Source organism: Halictus rubicundus, chromosome 1 (genome assembly GCF_050948215.1).
Source record: "Halictus rubicundus isolate RS-2024b chromosome 1, iyHalRubi1_principal, whole genome shotgun sequence".
Taxonomy (NCBI): domain Eukaryota; kingdom Metazoa; phylum Arthropoda; class Insecta; order Hymenoptera; family Halictidae; genus Halictus; species Halictus rubicundus.
The window spans coordinates 3,290,790-3,311,659 of record NC_135149.1 but is presented as its reverse complement, the minus strand read 5'-3'; the positions used below and the strand labels follow the sequence as shown (position 1 = coordinate 3,311,659).

The 20,870-nt window shown below is 46.5% G+C and overlaps 1 protein-coding gene across 8 annotated transcripts in view; it reads left to right on the top strand.

The window, feature by feature from the left end:
- The window catches only part of LOC143353099 (voltage-gated inwardly rectifying potassium channel KCNH6-like), a 178,156-nt gene that overhangs the window by 35,391 nt on the left and 121,895 nt on the right, over positions 1–20,870 (top strand). For 6 of the 8 annotated variants that reach the window (XM_076786208.1, XM_076786177.1, XM_076786168.1 and 3 more), the window contains exon 3: positions 13,942–14,100. The exons of 1 other annotated variant lie outside the window; for it this stretch is intronic. In XM_076786208.1, coding sequence (XP_076642323.1) covers positions 13,942–14,100 — 159 coding nt within the window. Of the gene's footprint in view, positions 1–778; positions 990–13,941; positions 14,101–20,870 lie in introns of those variants that run through there. One more of the 8 variants, XM_076786200.1, reaches the window with a different exon arrangement.

Sequence of the window (20,870 nt, the reverse complement as noted above, 5' to 3'; positions counted from 1 at the left end):
GTCTCTCGAGGCGCGGTCCGTTTCTCAAAGCCCATTAACCCTTTCGTTCCAGCAGATTGAACGCGCTGACATCTGCGATCGACAAACCACAGTGCACCACCGTTCGAGATTGTAGCACCTATCGTTTTGTCCCATAAAACGCAAACGCGTTGATCGAGTCCGAAGAGTAGACAGCGGATTTTGTGCAGTTGTGACGAACGCAAGTACGTGTAATTTGAAACAGCCGAAACATTAGAAGAATTTACAAAACACTGTTATAACCTATCAAATATATTAAGAAAGAGAATAGATTGTTACTTCACTCCAGTATGTTGCAATTCGGGTGGAAAATTTGGAGTTTGCACAAAGATCCGCTGTCTGGTGAAGAGAGTGACGCGAAGTAGAAATGTCTGTCACGTATCAGACAGTGTCAGTGTATCCGAAGCTTGTGTATTCCAAGGAAGAAACAATCGTTACGTTCGTTACCGTGAAAGATCTATCAGTCTAGTTCCAAGTCGGCAAAAGTTGATGTGAAATCTTTTATACTACCTATAGTCACCCTTCGAGCTTGAAAAGCACCCATCGGTGAGGATTATAGTCGTCTTTATGCTGCGAATATCGAGTGACTACAGCAATAGCTCGCCTCGTGACGCGATTAGTGACACGTTCAGGAGCGAAAGGGTTAATCCAACCAACGAAAAGGAGCCTGTAGTGATCGAGAATGTAAAAATGGTTGTAAATACCGTGGTTTCGACGACGGCGAAGACAGCCGGGAAACCCGAACAGGAGGCCGATACGCGCACCGGGAGAAATTAAAAGGAACCGGCAGTTGGACATTACCTGTTGAGCTGTGCGAGGGCGTGCGTGAATTTCTCCCACGGAACGAGAGGAGAGCTCCGCTTCCTCTCCGCGTGTAGCGGGATCGATTCGCGCGAGAAGATGCGGGAGAAAGCGATGATCTGCGACCTGGAGTGCCCGGAGGAACAGCGTGAATGGATCCCCATGAGATTGTAGGTCAATTTTACTTGGCCCTCTATCCCTCGAAGTTCGCTCATTAAGAACCGCTATTAGTCCGCGGCTGCACGATCGTGCAACCGGGTTCATCGCGGAAGTTTTATGAATTTTTCGGTGACCGGGTATACTCGCGTTCTCGAAACGTCGGACCGTTTGATATTGCTTCGCGAGCGAGGATCAAAGCGAGCCTGGAATATTAACACCTGGCTCTGCCGGAATTCTCCATGGCCGGCTCGATCGTGTGCTCGATCGAAGGAATATATTCCGGTCCAGATTCGAGTATACGATTTTTGACGTGTACTGAACGTACACGCGTGTACACTATGGAATCCGTGAACCGTGTATTCGCGAATTAAGTATTCTTAATACACATACGTGCAATTATGCGTTCTCTCCTCCGTGCACACGGATACAGAGATCCGGGTATTTTTGTACGCGAATCCGTTCGGCATGTTCGAGTCCGGCAACTGAGGCGTTTTCGTTTTCCGATCGGATTCTTCTCGACTGTTGATACGCGAGAAATGAGACGCGAGTGAGACTGCAGTAAACTCACGCATGACTGCGCAGCGTTACTTAGATCAACGTGCAATAAATTATGTGTGTATTGATACGTACGCCATCACCATTTATTTCGTTGCCCATCTTCATTGTTCAAAAGTTTTATCAAATGTAACGCATCTCGAAACGTTAAAATAACTTAACAGAAGAAAGTCACGGTATCTGTGTACTGTGGCTTTAAATAGCAAAGTCTACCAAATTGACTGGGCTGTCTTTAAGCAAATTGCGAGGCTGTAAGCGTCACATATTCGTGGCGGTGATAGCGAACGTGTTAATGTGTGTTAATACGAACATATTAATGTATTCATGTAAATTAAAATACACGGGTACCCGTGTATTCGATATTATACAGATTAAGATTCAGATTCGTTTGTGACACGTGTACACGTGCATTTGCATACACGTGAAAAATGGATCGCTGGTCCAGATAGAGCCCGTCCGGGTGGGAGAAGCTCGAAAGGCTCGTCGAATATTCCTGAATGCGATGATCGATGCGCGGTTTCGCGGATTCTAAAGGTTGCTTTAGGATTCACGAGGAAGACGTCCTCCCAGCCAAAGAGGCTTCTCGAAGAAAGAGAAACGAGACAAGGGGAAATGAAAAGGTCAGGGGAGCAGCGAGCTGTTCTCGTGTCACGACAAAGGGTTGGCGGTTCTCCTCGGGAAGGTCGAATTCACGGCAGTTCGTTCGATAGAACCTCCTGGCTCCCGGTTCCCCTGGTTCCTCGAGTTCCGAGGAAGAATCGCTCGGAGATAAGGGACATTGTTGCGGCCAAACGTCCACTTTTCACGATAGACCTCGGTGTTCGATAGGCTGGGCGAGATCGTAGACCTCGTTGCCTGCTGCGAGAACCTTGAACGACCGACTTTCCGGCTCGACGACACTGGCTCAGACCTGCGAGAAAGAGAGAAGAGTGTGTGTGTGTGTGTGAGAGAGAGAGAGAGAGCTTGATTCAGGGACACTGGGAATTCCGATAAGACCTTTAGTACCTGGAACGATATCTCTTCGGGGAAGTTTAAATTCGGCCGGACCGCTCCTGCTCTTTGCCCGTGGAAATGGTAGTCTCGCTCGCGGGCCTTTTGCCGGGAAAAACCGAGATAGACGGAGGCCAGCTTCCTCGAAGGAAATTAGATCGCCTTTTCGGGTTCGTTGAACCTCCCTGTCCTCGGGCAACGTCGACTTCCTGCACTCGACCTCTCTCGCTTCCACGCTGGCTCTCTTATTTTATCATTGTCGAAATCGTATTAGGCTGTTGCACGTGAAACGTCCGATTTTAGAATGGCAATGTTACAAAGCGTTTCGATCGAGAAGTACCGTCACAATTTACTTTGACGATGAAATTAAATGAACAGGTGTTATATTAGAATCCGCAGAAAGACTACAAGAAGTACAACCAAAAATATCTTGAAAAAAATTGTTAAATAAAGCAACGAATAGTCCTGGATATTGTCAATTATAAAATTGTAAAAACGGTCTGCCGTTAACACAAAGACTTGAGTCTCTGCGCCAAGAACAGTGCTTGATGTTCTCAGAATCAAAAGCACTTGAAACAGGTTGTTCGATCGAAGTTTCGGCGATTGGTTCACGGAATTTTGAGCGGTCTATCTGGCGAATGACGAGGTCCGTCTCCGTCAAAGGTAAATTAGATCGTTGATAGGGAGTTCGTCGAACCTGGGCTGTGTTCGTGGAACCTTGAGTTCAGATCGACTTGGCTAGAAGAGTAACGGGGCCGCTTGTCCGAGTCCCGTCATCCCGATCGGAGGATCGGAACGGCGTGTAATTAGGGTCATCCGTAGTAAACCAGGTGAACCGCACCGGCCGCTGCGGCGATTCGCTGCCTTCCTATTTCGTGGACGCTTGACATTTTCCTGGGCCGGTCACGTGGTCGCCGTTTTTGGCAAGTACCGACGGCCCGAGGAGGTTTCGTGGTTCGCAAGCCCGAAAGCACACTTCGAAAAGGGAGCGAACCCGGAGACGGAGAGAGAGAGAGAGTGTCGAGAGGGAAGGGGAGAGAAGAGAGGGACGCACCCCGTGGAAGGAGAGAGCATCGGTAGGTGGAAGAAGGAGAGCAAGAGAGAGAGAGAGAGAGAGAGAGAGAAAGCGCATGCTATTTCTGTGCAGTGCTTGGCCTGCAGCACACGTTGCCACGTCACAGGGGCATTGCACTCGGTGACGTCACGAGGGCACAGCGTCATCGACCAATTGGAGGGAGCCGTTAACCCATTAACCACTCGGCTGTTCGTTCCACTGCGGTATCGTGACCTCCTCACTATCCACCAATCGTTTCACCAGGTACCGGGACCTCATCAACCGATAATTGCCTGACATTTCTCGATTATACTCCCGATAACTATTTTTATTCGCTACCCCTGCCCTGTCTCTTTTTCTGTCACACCCTTCGTGCACTATTACCGTTGCACCTGTGAGATTCTAGAATTTTCATTTCGTCGTGAACGAAATTTCCCTTTCGATGCATCCGCCCGGGGAGCCGGTCGGCTCTTCGTCGAGCAGCTCTCATTTTCCTGCTTGCCAGGGAAGATCCTATATGTATAATTCTATTGCGGCGGTCGCTGCAGCAGAAGTTAATCAAAGTGGTTTCGAGCGATTCGCTGCTGCACGGAGCGGCGCACGTAAACGCAATCCAATTTCGGTGTTTATACTTTGTTGATGCTTCACACCGGTGTCGCCTAGGAACATAAACAGCATCTATCGCGTCGACGAATTATCCAATACTGCGGATTCTGATTCGTTTAATTCTTTTTATTGCTCTCTTTATGAGATAATGCGACAGTCTTCTCGACACTCGGTTGCTTCCCTTTGGTTCGTTATTTAATGTAAGTTTATACCGAAAACAGGAATAACAAAAATCATTGTGCATTTGTTTCGTGATGTAACAAAGCAAATATCTTAATTTTACTTTACGCCACTCACAGCACACTAGCATTTATACCAATATCAAACATTATTCTCAACATTTTCAACAGTTGCTTTTGTGCTAAAGGTAGGAATACGTACTAACAAGTATTACTTTGAAATGCGTTATGTATATTCATAGATATTCTTGCAGTTAATTTTCATTCTAATTGTCTTACATGACGTTTTATACCTCGAGAAGATTGAACGCGAGAGATAATTAACATTGTTAATAGCACTCTCTTGTAGCTATTCATTTCTCTGATTAATCGTACTCAGAGTGCACATGGCGTGTCATTTGTACGCTACAGCGCAAAATTCATTGCAACAAACGCATATTATGTTCGTGTAAGTTTGTAACGAAGGGTTCAACAAATATTTCAACAATTTGTCAAGAATAATGAAGATACCTGACGCGTCTAAAAAGAGTTAGGATCGGCCCAGTAAAGAATTAGGGTCGATTCCGTCGTGGCATGAACACGAATGAATTTATGCAACAATTTCTTACGAAAGCGCCCTTAGAATTATGTTAATCCCGAGAAGAAAAATGGGAGATTGATCGGTCAGTCTCTTCCGGTGCCGTCAGGGAGGTCCATCGAGTTCGACGAAGAAATATTTTCGCTGGAGGGTCGACTGTAATTTTTAGGGAGGGATTTTTAAAGGGACGCCGACTATCAGTGATCTCGGTAGATCGTGCACAAGGTCACATCGTATGCGGCGCGGCTAGATCCGGAAGGGCCACGCGTAAATTAGTCGCACGAATTAGAGTGGACTGCGTGTATTTTCGGCGCAGGGGAGCACCGCAAAGGGGATGCTTATTTATAGTGTCCGCTAGGTGGTAGGCCGGTGCAATTTTAGAAATTCATTTGGCTATGTTCGCGCGCGCGGAGCCGCGTGGTATTATCGACACCTAGTCTCTCGCCTCTCTTTCTCTCCCTTTCCGCACCTCTCCGCGGCTCTCCGCTCCTCTGCGCTACGTTCGTGTTTTCTATTTGATATTTTTTTTTAGCCGTGTCCGATCTATCTATCGGTGACACGGATTCGCTCGATCGTGTTCGGGAGGCGGCCGCGATTGTCCCGGCGCGGCCGAGCGAGCGTGTTCCGCGCGTTACACGATAGCCCATCGGTTTTACACGGTCCGATTTTGCATTCACACCTTCGGATTGTCGTCGATGAATTAACCGGCCCTGCTCCCTCCCCCCATTCCCGCTCTTTTTTCCTTTTGTTCTTTTTTTGTTTTCGGCTGGCCGAGCTGATTCGCCGTTGAAAAACGTTGTATCGACGGGGAAAGCTTCTGGACGCGCGGGGCCGTGTCTAAAAATATGGCCAGATGACCTTCGTGATTCCGTCGGATGGATTGCAACATTGTTCGAACGTGTCGAATGGGGCGTCACGATTTTTCTCGTGATCAGAGTCGAGGCTAGGCGAGGCGAGGCGAGACGCGGCGGGGAGGGGCGTGTCGAGGCGTGTTTCAGGCGATTCGAGCGGGCCGCACGAGCACGGTTTTCCGATTTAGCGGCTTAATTAAATAATTGGGTGGACGCCTCTCATGTGCTCGTACATCGTAACCGCCGCCGACTAGCCTTGAGCCACGGAATTAGTTTGATAAGGCACACAGGTGAGAGGAAGAGAGCACGTGGACGTGGGTTCGTCGACGCTGCTCGATTTCATTGCGGGGCACGGCCGCGTGCCCGGTTACGTACTATCCCCCGCTTTTCCGCTTACTATTCGACGCTTACTATACCGCAGCCATTACCCGGCCCCGAGCGTAGAATTGTTGCACGTGTAGACCCTATCGTGAGAACATTAGAAGTATCAACACAAGTTTATTAGTGTCTGCCCGTCGCTGTCTCGAAATAGACCCGGTCCATTGGACTCTGTCTCTCGTGTAACGCTCTCGCGCGCGCATCCTCTCCGCTCCTCTCTCCCTGTCTCTTTCGCTCTCTCTCTCTCCCTCTCCCTCTCTTTCTCTTCAGCTCTCTCTATCTTCGGGGGGCGTAGTCAACACAGAACTGTTACACGGTCCGGAACCGTTAGACTAACATTCGTCATAAAGCCAACGTACACCGAGCCGTCCAAACTGCCATCACTGATCGCTAAATTAACTACGAATATACACGGTGTTCCTACATTTATTAGGGAAACAGTGTACACGGACGATTCCACGTGAAAAACTGGATCGAGAATGTTGGATAACATGTTGCAAAATTAGGCTTCGTTCCCGAGAAAATTAGCCTCGAAGATACGTCGAACGTAGGAAAGTAGAAACCGCGAGCCATGGCCAGGCATCTCAGCAGATACTTGTTCAATAGCAAGTGTCAGATTTTCCGTCACATTCGTTGAGCGTACAAAAGTAGTGGTGGTGGCAAGCCATGGTCAGACACCGTAGCCAATACTTGCCCAATAGCAATAAGTACACTGCGGATTTGATGTATTTATAGGAAACACGAGATTGCACAATTTAAAACAATTGAAGAATAATGCATTCATTTTCAATATATCAAAATTATTCAAGAAAGAAGTAAACGTGTGTCTGGCTCCCATCTGTTGCAATTGATGCGTACAATTTTTATTTTGCATAAAGATCCGCAGCCTAGCAGTAAGACGTACACGATCTACAAGTAGTAGAAACAGTGTGCTGTATAGGCAGACACACTTACCCACGCCCAACAGCAACGCATCTTCATAACTTTCTAAAACAAAGACGTCTACAAACAAACTCTATTCCGAATAGAATCGCATAGAATCGTCTCCGCATATTCTACTTCTTCTCCAAATTCTCGAACACTTCGTAAATCGATCGACTTCTTACCAACATACACGTCTATCATGTTCGGAAGTTCGACAACTTCGGCACCGTTTTGCGCGAGAGAAAAACGCGAAAAAAGTATCGAAACGCAAAGAATGCTTTCGGAAGACAGAGCCCAGACCCTTCAGTCTCTCTCAAAGGACAGGGAAACGTCCGAAGCAGACGCAATCCGCCTCGGCAAAACCTGGCAGCCTCGGAAAAATCGATGCCGGTTGTATTACCCAGCCGGACGGATTATTGGTTTTTTCCTCCGAAGGAAAGCATCCTCGAGACGATGCAGCCTGTTGAAAGAGCGTCCTCCGATACTTTCTCTCCTTCTCTGGCGAAGAACGCCGCGCTGAATGGACCCTGGGTGCGTTCAACCCTCTCTCGCCTTTCTCGCCTAACCCTTCTCTCTCCCTCTTTCTTCGTTTTTTCCCCCGGTTTCCCGTGTCGGTTTTTACAATTTTTCCGTGGCGTTATACAAATCTCAGAATTAGTACCAGTCAGATCAAATGAAATTGAATTGGAAAGAAATCAAATAGTTACGAGTAAACCGCGTTATAGGAGAGTTTACGGTAATTCACGAAGCTCTTTTCGACGAGCTGGAGAGATTGATTTAGTAGGCGAAGTATCGCATAGACGATGTAGACGATGACCACTTGCCCGAGGCTCCACTCGTCGGTTTTGAAAGCCACGAGGACCTAACGAGACCGGACCACTCGACCGAAACAAAGCAAGTGTGCTCGACTTCTCGCTGGTGACGCCTCCCGGGTCCTCTAAACTGCATCTTGGATCTCGATGAACGGTGTACCGGGTTCCGCGGGCCCTTTTACGGGTTCCATCAACGAGGCTAAAGCAAACCGGGATGCCTCGAGCTTCCAACCCGAACCCGAACCCGAATCCGAACGCCTCCGACGTTGAAACCCTTTTTTTTCCACGGTTTTACTCTCTTCGCCTCGGTCGAGGGTGGCTTCAATTAAGTTAGAGTGCCACCGGGGTCCTCGCCGGCTGCTTGCACCGTGCACACATTCTTCTTGGGCAGCTTCTATTATTATTGCATCGTCCTTATTGTGCTGGAGGCATTACGAGATCCGATGCACAGGTCTCCACAAAGAAATGGAAACACTGCTCAGCCGGCTATTGTAATCCTGGGATCGGTACCGGCAACATTGTAGACGTACTACGCTTTTCCGTGCCCGAGAGAATCCGCGAAAAATTCTACACTATGAAAATAGATGCATTGCAGATTTCATGGATTTTTGGAAAAGAAAAACGGTAGGATTAATGATTCGCTTGAGAAGTAAAATTACGTTGGCGAGAACTGAATGGCTGTGCTTTAACACATTATGTATTGGTTCTATGCTTAAGCTTCCTTTTGATATAACACAATTATTGAAAATCAAATTGAGACGCTTCCGGTAGATCGAGCGTTGACAGTCGCAGAAACAAAAGGTATATTGATCAGTGGACGATGGATCTTTATGCAAATTGAAAATTTTCTACCCGGTTTGCGACAAACTCGAGTGAAATACAGTTATTCTCTTTTTTAGTATGTTTAATAGGCCGAAAATACCGTTTGTACATACTTCTAGCGTCTTTACTGTTTCAAATTACGCCTACACATTTTTGTCATAAATGCAAAAAATCCGCAGTCTATGATCAGGCACAGAAGCGACGAACAGATCATGTTAAATAATTCTATAATGAGATAGAAAGGAAAAGGGATGCTTGAAAATGAACTTGTGTGTATAAAGCTTTGGAGAAAGAAGTGGTGTGTTCTTTGTGGCTGGTGAACGACAATTTCGATTTTTCCGGTATCTTCTCGCGGCATTCTAATTAACATTAGCTCGTCGTCGCGCTCCTTTTCTTCGCGGCCTTCGAACAACCCGGATCTCCAGCAAGACGTACCTAACGAAGTCAGAACAAAGCAAGTGTCCTTGCGTTCGCGGCTCCGCTTACTTCGTTGCCTGTAATTGAGACCGTAATTAAGACAGTCCACGTCACCGCCTCTTTTTCTCTCTTCCATGTTGATGCTTTCTTATCGCGCCTCTCTCGTTCTCTCTCATCGTTGTTATTTTTCATTTTGAACGCCGTTAATCCAACTTGCTCGAGTCGCTCGGTCGGCGAACGGTATCCGGAAACGTTCAAACTTCCCCTTTGTATTTTCCCAGGTCGTTTCGCAGCTCCGGGGAACTTCTTTTTTCTTCTCCCGGTTCCGCGTTATCCGCGTTTTACGACGCGTTGCGCGCACGTTTTCCGAAACAGCCTCGTAAAGCCGTGTCTTGCAGCTCTGGCTACGACCAAGTGGGAAACTATGTTTCCTGTGATACGTCCTGTGCATTAACGCTTCATCGCGTCCCATGGTCGCGATGGGGTTCACCGTTCCGCGAGGAAATTAGTTTTGTCCTGTTCTTTCGAGCTCGAGGAACGGCATCGTTTTTAAAGCTGTGTATTAGATTGCTGCGGAATATCGAATTTTTTTCGCATTGCACTCGACTGGCGACTCTGAGACGCCAGTAAAAATTACTTTACCATATTATCAAACAATTAGTATTAAAGTTGTTTATATTTAATGAATTGCTAAGAATTAAGTACAGCACGAGCTAATGCGTTCAATTTCACTTTTTCTTCTTTACAAAATGTTCGGAGTCGAAGCTATCCCGAGTTCAACCAAATTCTGGAGTAAATTTCACTACAATCGATGTTCGATTTTGGAAAAATCCAGTTCTCCGCTCGCCTGCAATGTATACTATTCGTGTTAAATTGATTGATATATTTCGGTAAGAGAAATTGCGAATGAAAGCAAAGGTTAAAGGTTCGTGGTAGCCTATGTCGCACAAACTCGGTGAGCAACGATCGCGAAATTAACGTTTCTGTCTTCCCGGGAGGAGTTTGGTTTCTGGTACGTAATTGTCAGCATAGTCCAGGGAATTGGCCGAGATATCGGCAGTGTAACGATTAGTCTGCGGGAAGAGAGGACGGAAGGAGCGAAGTCCCCGAAGAAGTTTCGTTGTCGCAGCAGCGTATCGGGTCGGGTTGGATCGGCCCCGCTTCTGGGATCGAGAAATTAATCATCGCCTCGAGAGTCGGACGATCGTGTTTGAGCGATCGAGAGGTCGTCTTGTCGAGCAGATCCCGTGGGATCGGGATAGTCCTCGACGACGTGAAAGTTTGATAAGGCAGGTCGCGCGGTCGTCGCATGAAAAATGGAATGGGAACAAGAGACGCGAAAAGCACAACGCAGCTCGCTTGGGGCTCTCTCTCTCTCTGTCTCTCTCTCTCTCTCTCTCTCTCTCTTTCCCTCTGTTTCTCTAGCGTTCTCGATGTCTTTCTTCCTCGTATTTCAGTCGGGCCTAACACGCCAGCTGTGCGTGACCCGTCTGCGTGCGTAATTCCATCGAGAGACAAAGAGGAACGCCGCGGAACCGGGAAACAGAGAAAGAAAGCTGGCCGGCGGATCGATAGGGACAGCTTGCTGTGTGACGTTGCCGAAGAAACCACACACGTATTGCACATATTAGTCGCTACCCGGACACGGGCCGATGCCTGTGAGAACGTGGATCTTCCCTGCGGAACGATCGTTCAATTTTATCATACCCTGCAACCCCCCTGAATGAACATCTTCGGGCTCGTTACAGGAAGCTCCGGGCTTTCCTGCCCCCGAAGAGAAGGCCAGACAAATTACCTTGGCGCGACTATAGACAACCGTTCTCGCGATACTTTAGACCCTTCGCCCTCGAAAGCCATTGGGAACACGGCGAAGACCCTCCTAACACAGATTTCATCGTTATTTAGCCCTTTGGTCGTGCTCGCTTAATCATTGCCGTTCAAACTGTGAAAACTGTGCCCCGAGTACATGGACAGTGTAAAAGAAATTAATAACTAGACAGCGAGTTTTGTGCGTTCGTGAGGAAAACGAGTAGGTGGACCGCAAAACAGCGAAGGACATTTTAAAGAATTTCAAAATCCTATTGTTTTATTTCCAACTCGGCAGGATTTTTAAGAAACGAAATATTGTAATTTTTGTAAGGCTACGATTATCAGATGCTTCCTGTGGATATTGTAGGATATTCCAGGGGGTTAAAAAACTATGCACAATTCTGTCGATTGATTTTCCCGCGTTGAATAACCACTTTCTCTCCTTCCGCCACGAGCTGCCCATCGCGGTTCTCGATTACATAATGATCGGTCGTCACAATATTATTACTTTGTCCAGGCATTCGCAAGCTTCCCTATTGAAAATATACCCTCTTTCATCGAAGAGTGAACCGCGGCTAAATAAAGAAAGAGAGAAGCGTGTCTCGGATAATTTCGGCGTTGTTTTCGTTTGGGACGGGCTCGTAATCGGATCTGACGTTCCTGATCGATGACGTTCGTCGATCTTTGGATCCAGGTGGCCGATGGCACTGTTGGCAGCCCGTGCTGACGATTACGCGGCCGCGTGCCACCCGTGTTTTCCGTCGGAGCCGGTTGTGCAAGACGGACCCGCGTCCGAATCGGGCTAATCGGATGTTTTTGTCTTCGGTTGGATAGGGGCGTAGCTTTCTCGCTTCGGGGGGCATAGTTTTCTTTCGCCGAGCCCTTTTGGACACGGTCCAGGGTACCTTGACTCGCAAACACGAGCCGCGACGTCTAATTAGCTGCCCTCGCCCTCGTCGATGTCGTCGTCGTCGTCGCAGTCGTGGTTGTTAATCGTGTTCCCGTGGCTACGGGCTTCCGTGACCTTGATGCTGCCCGCAAACACCTCGAGGGAGCTTTTTACAGCGGCCGCGAGCCTCGCGTTCCCTTCGTGCCGCGCTGTGAACTGGAAACATGGTTTTTCCGGGCCAAAATTGAATTTTTCAAGATTCGTATTTTGGACAAATTTTTCTACACGCCAACTGATAACCCGTCAAAGCTCCAATTCTAAAATATCGGCCGTTTCAAATGATTATGCGTGCGGGGAACGTCACTCTGAAGACAAATTTCAGAAATTCGAGTATTATTCTAAGAACTCATTACAGTGCATGAAATAACAGGTTTGAATTGATGTTTTGTATGTATTATTAATAGACGTATTTTCATTGTTTAATTAGTTTCTAAGCATCGTTTGATTCGTGTACAAATGCCGTAATGTTATAACAATTTAAACTTTGAAAAGGGTTTCCAAAGAATGTAATAAAGGTGTTTTTAATTTTAGTCAAAAAAAAAAAAAGAACGGGTATCCAATCCAGTGTGTGTCGCTCGAAAATGGTCTCTTTATTTATTTACACCTAATCGCCATTTATGTTCCCCCTTAACCTTCGGTTCTAATGGGCTGACTTCAACTTTCGCGGTTTTCATACTTGAACGCGCGGTTCTCTTTGTACCGAGATCTTTTTGTGTTTCGAGTGGGGGTCGGATCGTGTAGGTCAGGTATCATCCGATATCTTGATCTTTTTTTTTTCAATATAAGCGAAGGTGTGAGAACCGCTTCAGTGTTTCGGGGCTCGTAGAATAATTTGTTGCCAGTATTGCGTGGAACATCGAAGAAGGAACTGTGTGCTTGTAGTAGTGGTGTGCTTTCTGTGTTGAGCGAACTGTGTCGGTGTTAGAAATGTAATTGTATGTATTGAAGACGGCGTCCGAGATGAATTGTAGTCGCACAGTCTGTTTCACGCTGTACTTCAGAAACCGATTGTTCTATTTGTTTAAAACTTTGTAAACTATAGAACTAAGTCGATGATTACCAAAATCCTAGCCATACGACTTGGACAAAACCCTTTACTCTATTAGCCACACAAAACGATCTTATCGATTCATTCTCGTACTTGCCTGATCCTCTGCAATTTCGAATCTAGTCAATATTTATACTTGAAAAGAATGATATATATCCTCAAAAAACACAAACATGTATGTGCACTAATTTTAAAATCAATCCGTGCAACAGCCGCTGTAGAAAAATTCCGAAAATTCCGCTGCGTTCTCACCGAGTTTGCCAAGTTTGGAATTGTTTCTTTAAAAAGAGCTGCGAGCGCTGGGAGGTTTAGGTTCCTTTTGGTAAAGTCGTTGCCTCAATACGTTCAAGTTTGATCGGAGAATGTTCCCGCGGCGGAGTTTCGTTGAAACTGTGCCGTGTGTCGGGACGAGGGTCAAGAGTTGCGACACGCGTCGCGATAACGCCGAAGATCGAGCGGCCGCGAATCGTCAGATCAACGGAGCGGCGCAATCGCGTTACCCCACTTAGCAATTTTACGCGGCTTCTGCAACAATCTTCGGTTTACGGTTGCATTACCGTGAACGCCGGTCGGGATAAATATTTGGATCGAATCCAGATGCGTTTTATAGGGAAAGAAGTCGGGGGCGAGCGAGCGAGCGAGCGAACGCGCGCTCGGTTTTATGTCGTTCGGATCTTTTTCATCGCCTCGCGCCAGTCTATCGTTCGTCGGTTTAACGTTCGACGTTTAACGTTTTCTGGTCTAATAGTCGTTCGACAAACGATGGTTCCGAGTATTTATCGGCCCCGGATATTTCCGTTCCGCGGCTGTTTTACGCGACCGACAAGAGCGCGTTTTCTTTTCCGCTCGTTTCGAGATACATATATTCTTTTGCTTCCCTTTGAACGCGTTCAGAGTCCAAGCAAGCGATCGTCGAGTTTCCGGTAAACTCGATACTCGACTCGAGTACGGGGAATAATTTTGCTAACTGGGCTCCGAACTTTCTGTTCCAGGCACCAAGTTCTTGTGCAGCGAGGTGATAGCGCTAATCAGGAGCGAAGTGGACGACGTCTGCTTGCAAATCATAAACTTCGAGGACCTGAGCTCGCAGCCACCCCCGCAGCCTGCGATCCCACCCCCAACTCAGACCAACAACAGGCTCGTCACACGCTGTAAGCAGCAATTTTGATCGCGTTTCTCTGTCTTCCTCGATCGCGTCGCGCCGATTGCTAATTGTTAGTTGCACACACTGTCTTGTCTCGTCTCGTCTCGTCTCGTCTCGTCTCGTCTCGTCTCGTCTCGACTGTGAATGCAGTGAGAGCGCAGTCGACGGCCGGAACCCTAGAACATTAGGGGAAAGATACCGTCGCTAGCTCTCTCGCCTCTCTGTTTGCCCTATTTATTCTCGCAGACATATTCTGCATTCTCTGTGCTTTTTTCCTCTCCTCTCTCTGCACGCTTCGCTTTCGTTGTGCAACGTCGAGGACACTAGGTCACGTAGTTAAGTGTTAACGCTGGGTGTGTCTGTTAGGAGCGTGCTTGAAACACACTGCGACCTTCCTTGCCAGTGCTACTGATGCACGAAAGGTGCTTGTCAAAATTACCACCGGAACGCTTTTTGTCCGGCAGAATGGAACTCGCTGAATCCTTCGCGCCGCCTCGCTAATGAAATGTCCACGAATAAATCCGCGGAACCAATTCTCTCTCTCTCTCTCTCTCTCTCTCTCTCTCTCTCTCTCTCTCTCTCTTTCATTCTCTCTTTCTCAATGCTACGAATTAATCTCTCGATCGTTCGTATCCAATTTGCCATTCTGCTCTTCCGAGTTCTTGCTTCACGGGCTTCGAATCCGATTGAACCGCAAATTTTATTTTCCACACCTCGACACCGAAACTTCAAATTTTTCAGAACGTTTTCTAAGTCTATCTGCAATTTTAACCTTTGGACGACGGTGCGTGGATCAGCTTGAACCGAGCCCTTCAGTGATTACATTGCAATTTTAGAAAAGATTACGAATATAGTCATTAGCAGAACCGGAAAGAAAAATTGAAACAGGCGATTCGAAAAATGCCGAGTTTTGGAACAGGCCGGAATGAATTCGGTGTCTCTCTGAGGCGAGAAGTTTGTCTGCTAATGGAGGGGTGTCTTCTTTAGTGTCGCGAAGTCAGGACTCGCGGTCGTTGTCGCGAGGACGGAAATTAGAGTCGCTTCGTTTCATGCTTCGAGGTGCGTGTTTACCTCTTTTTCTGTCTCTCTTCCAGCGAGAGTTGCTCTTATTTACCTGATTAGACAAGGGATTCAAATGTCGGGGGAGAAACACCGACACCGGCAATTTGTTTTTTTTTTCTGTCCGCGGCAAGTGCGCTTCGTGTGCGATCTCAGGAGCGCGCCCTTGACATAATAAAACGAGTCGAAACTAATTCAAACAATTAACCACTTAACGACGGGATTTGAGCGGCCCACGACACTCTCGCCGGAACGCAATATTCAGGAAGCAATGAATATTTTCCGGCAGATTTCAATTACCGACGAACCTCGATATTGTTAACGCCGCATACCTTTTGCGAAACGTTTATAGGTCAATTTACACTGTACGGCACGGACCGGCACGTACCGTCAACGGAACGAACCGGCACAGGCATCGGCACGACAGTTTATGCTTTATGTCTACACTGCTCCGGCGACAAACCGTCAGTTGACGTCAAACAGCCAAAATCGGACACCTCTTCTCTCCTCACTCCGCTAAAACAGCGCAGTATCGACATGCACTGGTCCTTACTGAACCGGCAAAACATTCTTCGGCATAATGTTGGTCGGTGCCGGTCCGTGCAGTATAGTGTGAACGGTTCCATTTAAAACGCATGTTTCAATGTTTTGCCATTCCGATGCCGGTTCGTTCCGTTGACGGTACGTGCCGGTCCGTGCCATATAGTATAAATTGACCTCATCTTTCAACGCTGTACATATTTCACGCGCAAACTGCACGCCGCATCAGAGAATCACGATCTTTATTCCCGCACTTCTTTATCTTCACTTTTTGCTTCTTCTATTGTTCGAAGCCTTGTACTTTGCTTGGAGAAAAAGAAAGAGAGCCTCGATCCAGGCTCCGACTTCGATGGAAACTTCGTGTGGCTCGAGACAAATAACCTTTTAAATACTCTTTGATCTCTTGCCGTGCAATTAGCTTCTACGCGATTTCTTAAACGAGTTTCAAAGAACTCGTTGAATCTTCAATTTTGTAGAAAAATTGCGTTAACACAGCCGCTGGAATTTCACTCGGCTTTCACAGAATGATTAAACGTACTACTTAATTTTCTACAATGTCTCTTACTGTTTAGGGTTTCTGTGATTTTACAAGAAAGCCAGAAAAAAGAAGAGCTCTTGGTGTTTCTTCTTTTTTTTTTTAATTATTTGACTAGAGTGACGGAAGGACGAAAGTTACCGTGTCCCGAGCCAACGAAGTTCAGTGTCGGTTTTGGTTTCTCGTCTGACCAAAACCGTCCGTAAATCCTATTCGCCATAGCGCGATGATGTTGAAGACGGGAGACGCTCGACACTTGACGCTCGACACGATATCCTGGCCAAGACGTTTCGTGCCTCGTTCGCATATAGTTTCCTGCGGCTTTTAAGTCGGAGAATCATTATTTTCTGCCGCACCGATCGGTATAAGACCTCGTCGTCGGCAACTGGGCCATGTAACATACGCGTATCCTCTCTCTCTTTCTTTCTCTTTCTCTCTCGTCCTTTCCCCGCGCCTCTCATTGTGACGAAGATTATTACAATCGGAGATCGGGGTCAGATTTGTCCGCATAATGAGCCGTGCAACGATATCCTGCGCCATTCTCGAATTACTCTTTTGCACGTCCTTCCGCGTGTCATGTTCCGCGCGGACGAGCTTCGATCGCGCTCCCTTCCGAGTTCCGAGCGTGTCACTGCCAGGGAAAGTCTACACCCGGCATGTATCGGGCTGTTCCGTTGTACAGGCTGTCTCAGCGATCGAGCTTTGCTCTTCTCTTCTGCTATTCTAAACATCTTCTTCGATTCTAGTCTCTAATCACTGCTCGTTTCCATTGCGACACGCGGCAATCGCGCACCGTAATCAAATTTCTGTTACTTCGAATTCATTGCCGAATTACTCGATGATAACCGGAGATACACGGCTATATTCTCAACACGAGTAGCTAGAGTCACACCTAACTATTCGATTCGTTGCTGTCTACGTGCACACGCCCGAGCAAACCTCGAAAATTGCAACATTACCCACATAGAACAAAACGCTATCGCTCGCACATTCGAGACTCCACGTTTGTACTCTGTCGGTATTGTCCACGTTTCACGCAAACAGTGTACCTACACCTAAGTTGTTGTTTGTTGTACTCTGTTCCTTGTTCTGTCTAAATGTGTATGTATCAGTTACCCAGTTAACAAACCCGCTATAGAAATTCAGTCTGATCGTCTGTCTATTGTAAAACGTAGTTAAGAATCGCGTAGACTCGTGGTGTCGATATTAGCCCCTTACGGTTGAATTTTTCTTAGCATTATAGAACATTGGCTAACATAGAAACGTACAGTTTTGTTGCTCGAAAAAGTTTTTACTACTAGCATTTTATTTACCGAAGGCCTGTTAATAGGATTCTCAAAAATTGTGTTGTTCTAAAAGGAAGCTTAAAAATTAAACTATTTTTACGCAATCCTTAGCTATAGACCTCCGAAGTAAAATGAAATAAAATGAAATTTCGAAATAATCCGCTGTAGATAATGCGTTAAAATTGTCGACCTTCGATCATTTATGGCAGCTCGTCATCGCCTATGCGTCACAGAGTGTTGACGAGGGCTGCACTCGTCGTTTCGGTAAACGGAGCGAGAACTTGTATTTACAACGTTTGTTAAATCGTCCTGTACGATTCTCGCAAAACACGAAATGTTTTCCGTACCCGGTCCCAGTTTCGCGAGCAAATCGATTCGAACCTGTTCGATGGCGGAACTTTTAACGAGCAGGTCACGCGTGCGCCGACCACTGATAAATTTGCGCTTTTGATGAGCCATGTTGGCACTGGATCAAATAAAAATACTGAAATCGAAAAAGTAACATTTACCGAGCTGGGGATTAAATCAATTTGGCGCACGCACGCGTGTGTGTACGCCGCTTCGGTCGTTTTAATAGATGAATTGACGCGTCCGACGATCCATTTGTCGGACGTGTTTACGCGGCCGTGTCATTGCATGGATTAAATATTCGTTCGGCACACGCACGCAGAGGCCGCTGAAAATACCACTCGGCCAATACGTCTGGCCATTGCTTACCGATTCTTACTTACTACAAACAACGCCGCGCCGACGATTACTTGTCGCGTGTCTCGCTGTCCGAAACGCAATCAAATATTTTCCATCGATTGCAATACTAGATTCAAACTTTCCGTAGAAAAATAAGCTTCCTTCCGGCGTCGATCTCCGATAATCAATAGACTGCGGATTTTATGCATTTATGATAAAAATGAATTTGAAAATATTGTTGTATCACTTTCATTCTATTTGATATATTAAGAAAGAAAACGAATTTTTTAGTTCACTCCAGCCTGTTGGAACATTTTTATTTTGCATAAAGATCTGCAGTCTAATAAACCATTCTTGAAATGGCAACAACGTTCCCATGCGGGGTCTACGTTTATTCGAGCAACTATGTTTAAACATTAGAGCCTGGAAATACTGGTCCGAGTACTATTAAGTACACTAAAATTGTTTACAATGTCTGTATTAGTTCCAGCATGTGTACTTAAACTGTTTGGAAAAAACATGCTTCTGGAGTTATTGTACGGTGCAAACATTTTTATTTCGCTCAATTCGGTTGTGTATCTCGAAACTCTTCGCAACGAGACGAAGCTTCTGTTCCGTTGAAAAAGCTGAGGTAACTCGTTCAATGGACAAAGTACAACAAACTTCCCGGCAATATCTACACTGATTTAAGAGCGCTTACTGAAATCTGTTCGCGAAGTTACCGGGGGAAAATGAAGGATCACCCTAAGAACGAATCGAGCTGAATATTTTTATAAGTCACGCTCCTGGAAGGCAACGATCGCTGAAACATGCCGGGCAGATTTTTTCCTCTGTTGGCAGGACCTTATGAGAAAAGTTGGTTCGTATCGAGAGGCTCCTTTGAAATCCGGGCGGCCGTAATTCATCCAGTGGCGGCTGCTCCCTCGATTTTCTTTGTCTTCCGCGAAGCCCTCTGCTTAAATTCTCGAATGACTGATGCCGGAGTCCCTGGCTTTTCGACGAAAGCTTCGAGCGGCGTTCGAATCGCAGTTCGATTTGCAGTTCCTGGGGAAACGGTGTCGTGGATCGAAGCCCGCGTTCGTGCCGTTCAAACGGCTTTTGCGATCGCTTCCCTGTCGTTTACCGTTCGTGTGCGTCCACAACAGCGTCGAAGACACGCGTGCACACGCACGCCCTCGCACCGAGGAAGAGCCGCGTGCTCGCGTTTTATATCTGGAGTGTTCGCGAAACTATTTTTAGAATGACGCCGCAGAACAGTCGGTGGACGTGTGTGTGTGGCGCGCCTAACAGTTAACCCTGACCTGGTAATAAATGTTATACCCCCGTATAGGAAGCTATAGACACCCCCACCTGCCATGCCGGCTGATAATCCACCCTCAGCCCCTGCGGGCGAATCAGCTGATGGCTACGACGCCGGCGAACCAAATTGATTATTAAAATCGACGGCGAGCTGTCGCCGAACGATACCGCCTGCACGCACACTTTGCCCGCAAATTTTCACCGTTTTCTCAATCCCCGTTCCCACAGGATCCTACGAAACCAGAGTTATATTCATTCGAAGACGTACGAACCCGAAAATTCTGATTCATCGGTGCGATCGCTACGCTGCGCATTTTTCTGCATTTCTGACGTCTCTATTCGCAAATTTTCACCGTTTCTTCGAATAGAATCTTCCATAGAATCCCACGAAACCATGTATTCGTTTAACGAACTGGAAAATTCCGATTTAGCGTTGACCGTTACTTTTTGGAAAATCAAAGATGAAATTAGGGATTCGCGCAAACATTTGCGGTTCAGTGAGTACTCATTCAACCCTCTTGAATTAATTTCGCTAACCAAATTTAGTATACTAGACAAACTTTATAATTCACGGTTAATTAACCCCTATCACGCCACGAATATTGTAGGTTGTTTGCTAGCCAAACATATTTCGCGTGTTTCGACGTGCTCTAAATAATACGGGAATATTATGTGTACGGTAAATAATTATTAAAAAGTTCTGACAACGTTATCGAGCCGAACGGCAACGGATATAATATCGCAGGTGAAAAGTTGGAAGTACGACGATTTAATCTAAGCCCCCGGTACGAACACTTTCTTCGGAAAATTGATGTTTCCAGTCGAACGTATCGAACAAACCGAATCTCGTTATACTCTTCTGCTCTGCAGAAAAGTTAAAAGAGTAATATCCGGCCATTGAATAAACCATATCGTCACTGGGAGAGACTTTCACAGTGGCTGTTCCCACTCTCAATGGTATTTCCGATGAAATTTTCAATGCGTCGCTCAAACAGAACGGTTCTATCTTCGTCAAGTCGGGTCCCAGAATCCGCAGCGCCGTATTTTTGCGCTCGAAGTTCAACGACTCGGCACTGGCGCAAAATCAAAGAACTTTACGACGATCATAGAAGCTAGAGGTCTTGTGCCAGGAATCGACGATCAATCGAAAGCTCAAAAACGAGGAAACCAACGAATAAATCTTTCTCGCTTCGCAAAATAGAGAAAAGCTACAATAGACAAGCACACACAAAATCACTGCAAACGGAATGGTAGAGCCTTTTTTACTATCGCATGCGTCAACGACCGTAACAATTACATGAAATAGTAATTGAAAGCTAGAAATTTTGCAGATTGGAAAACTGGGGCGCTAGAAGTTCTGAAGATTTGAAA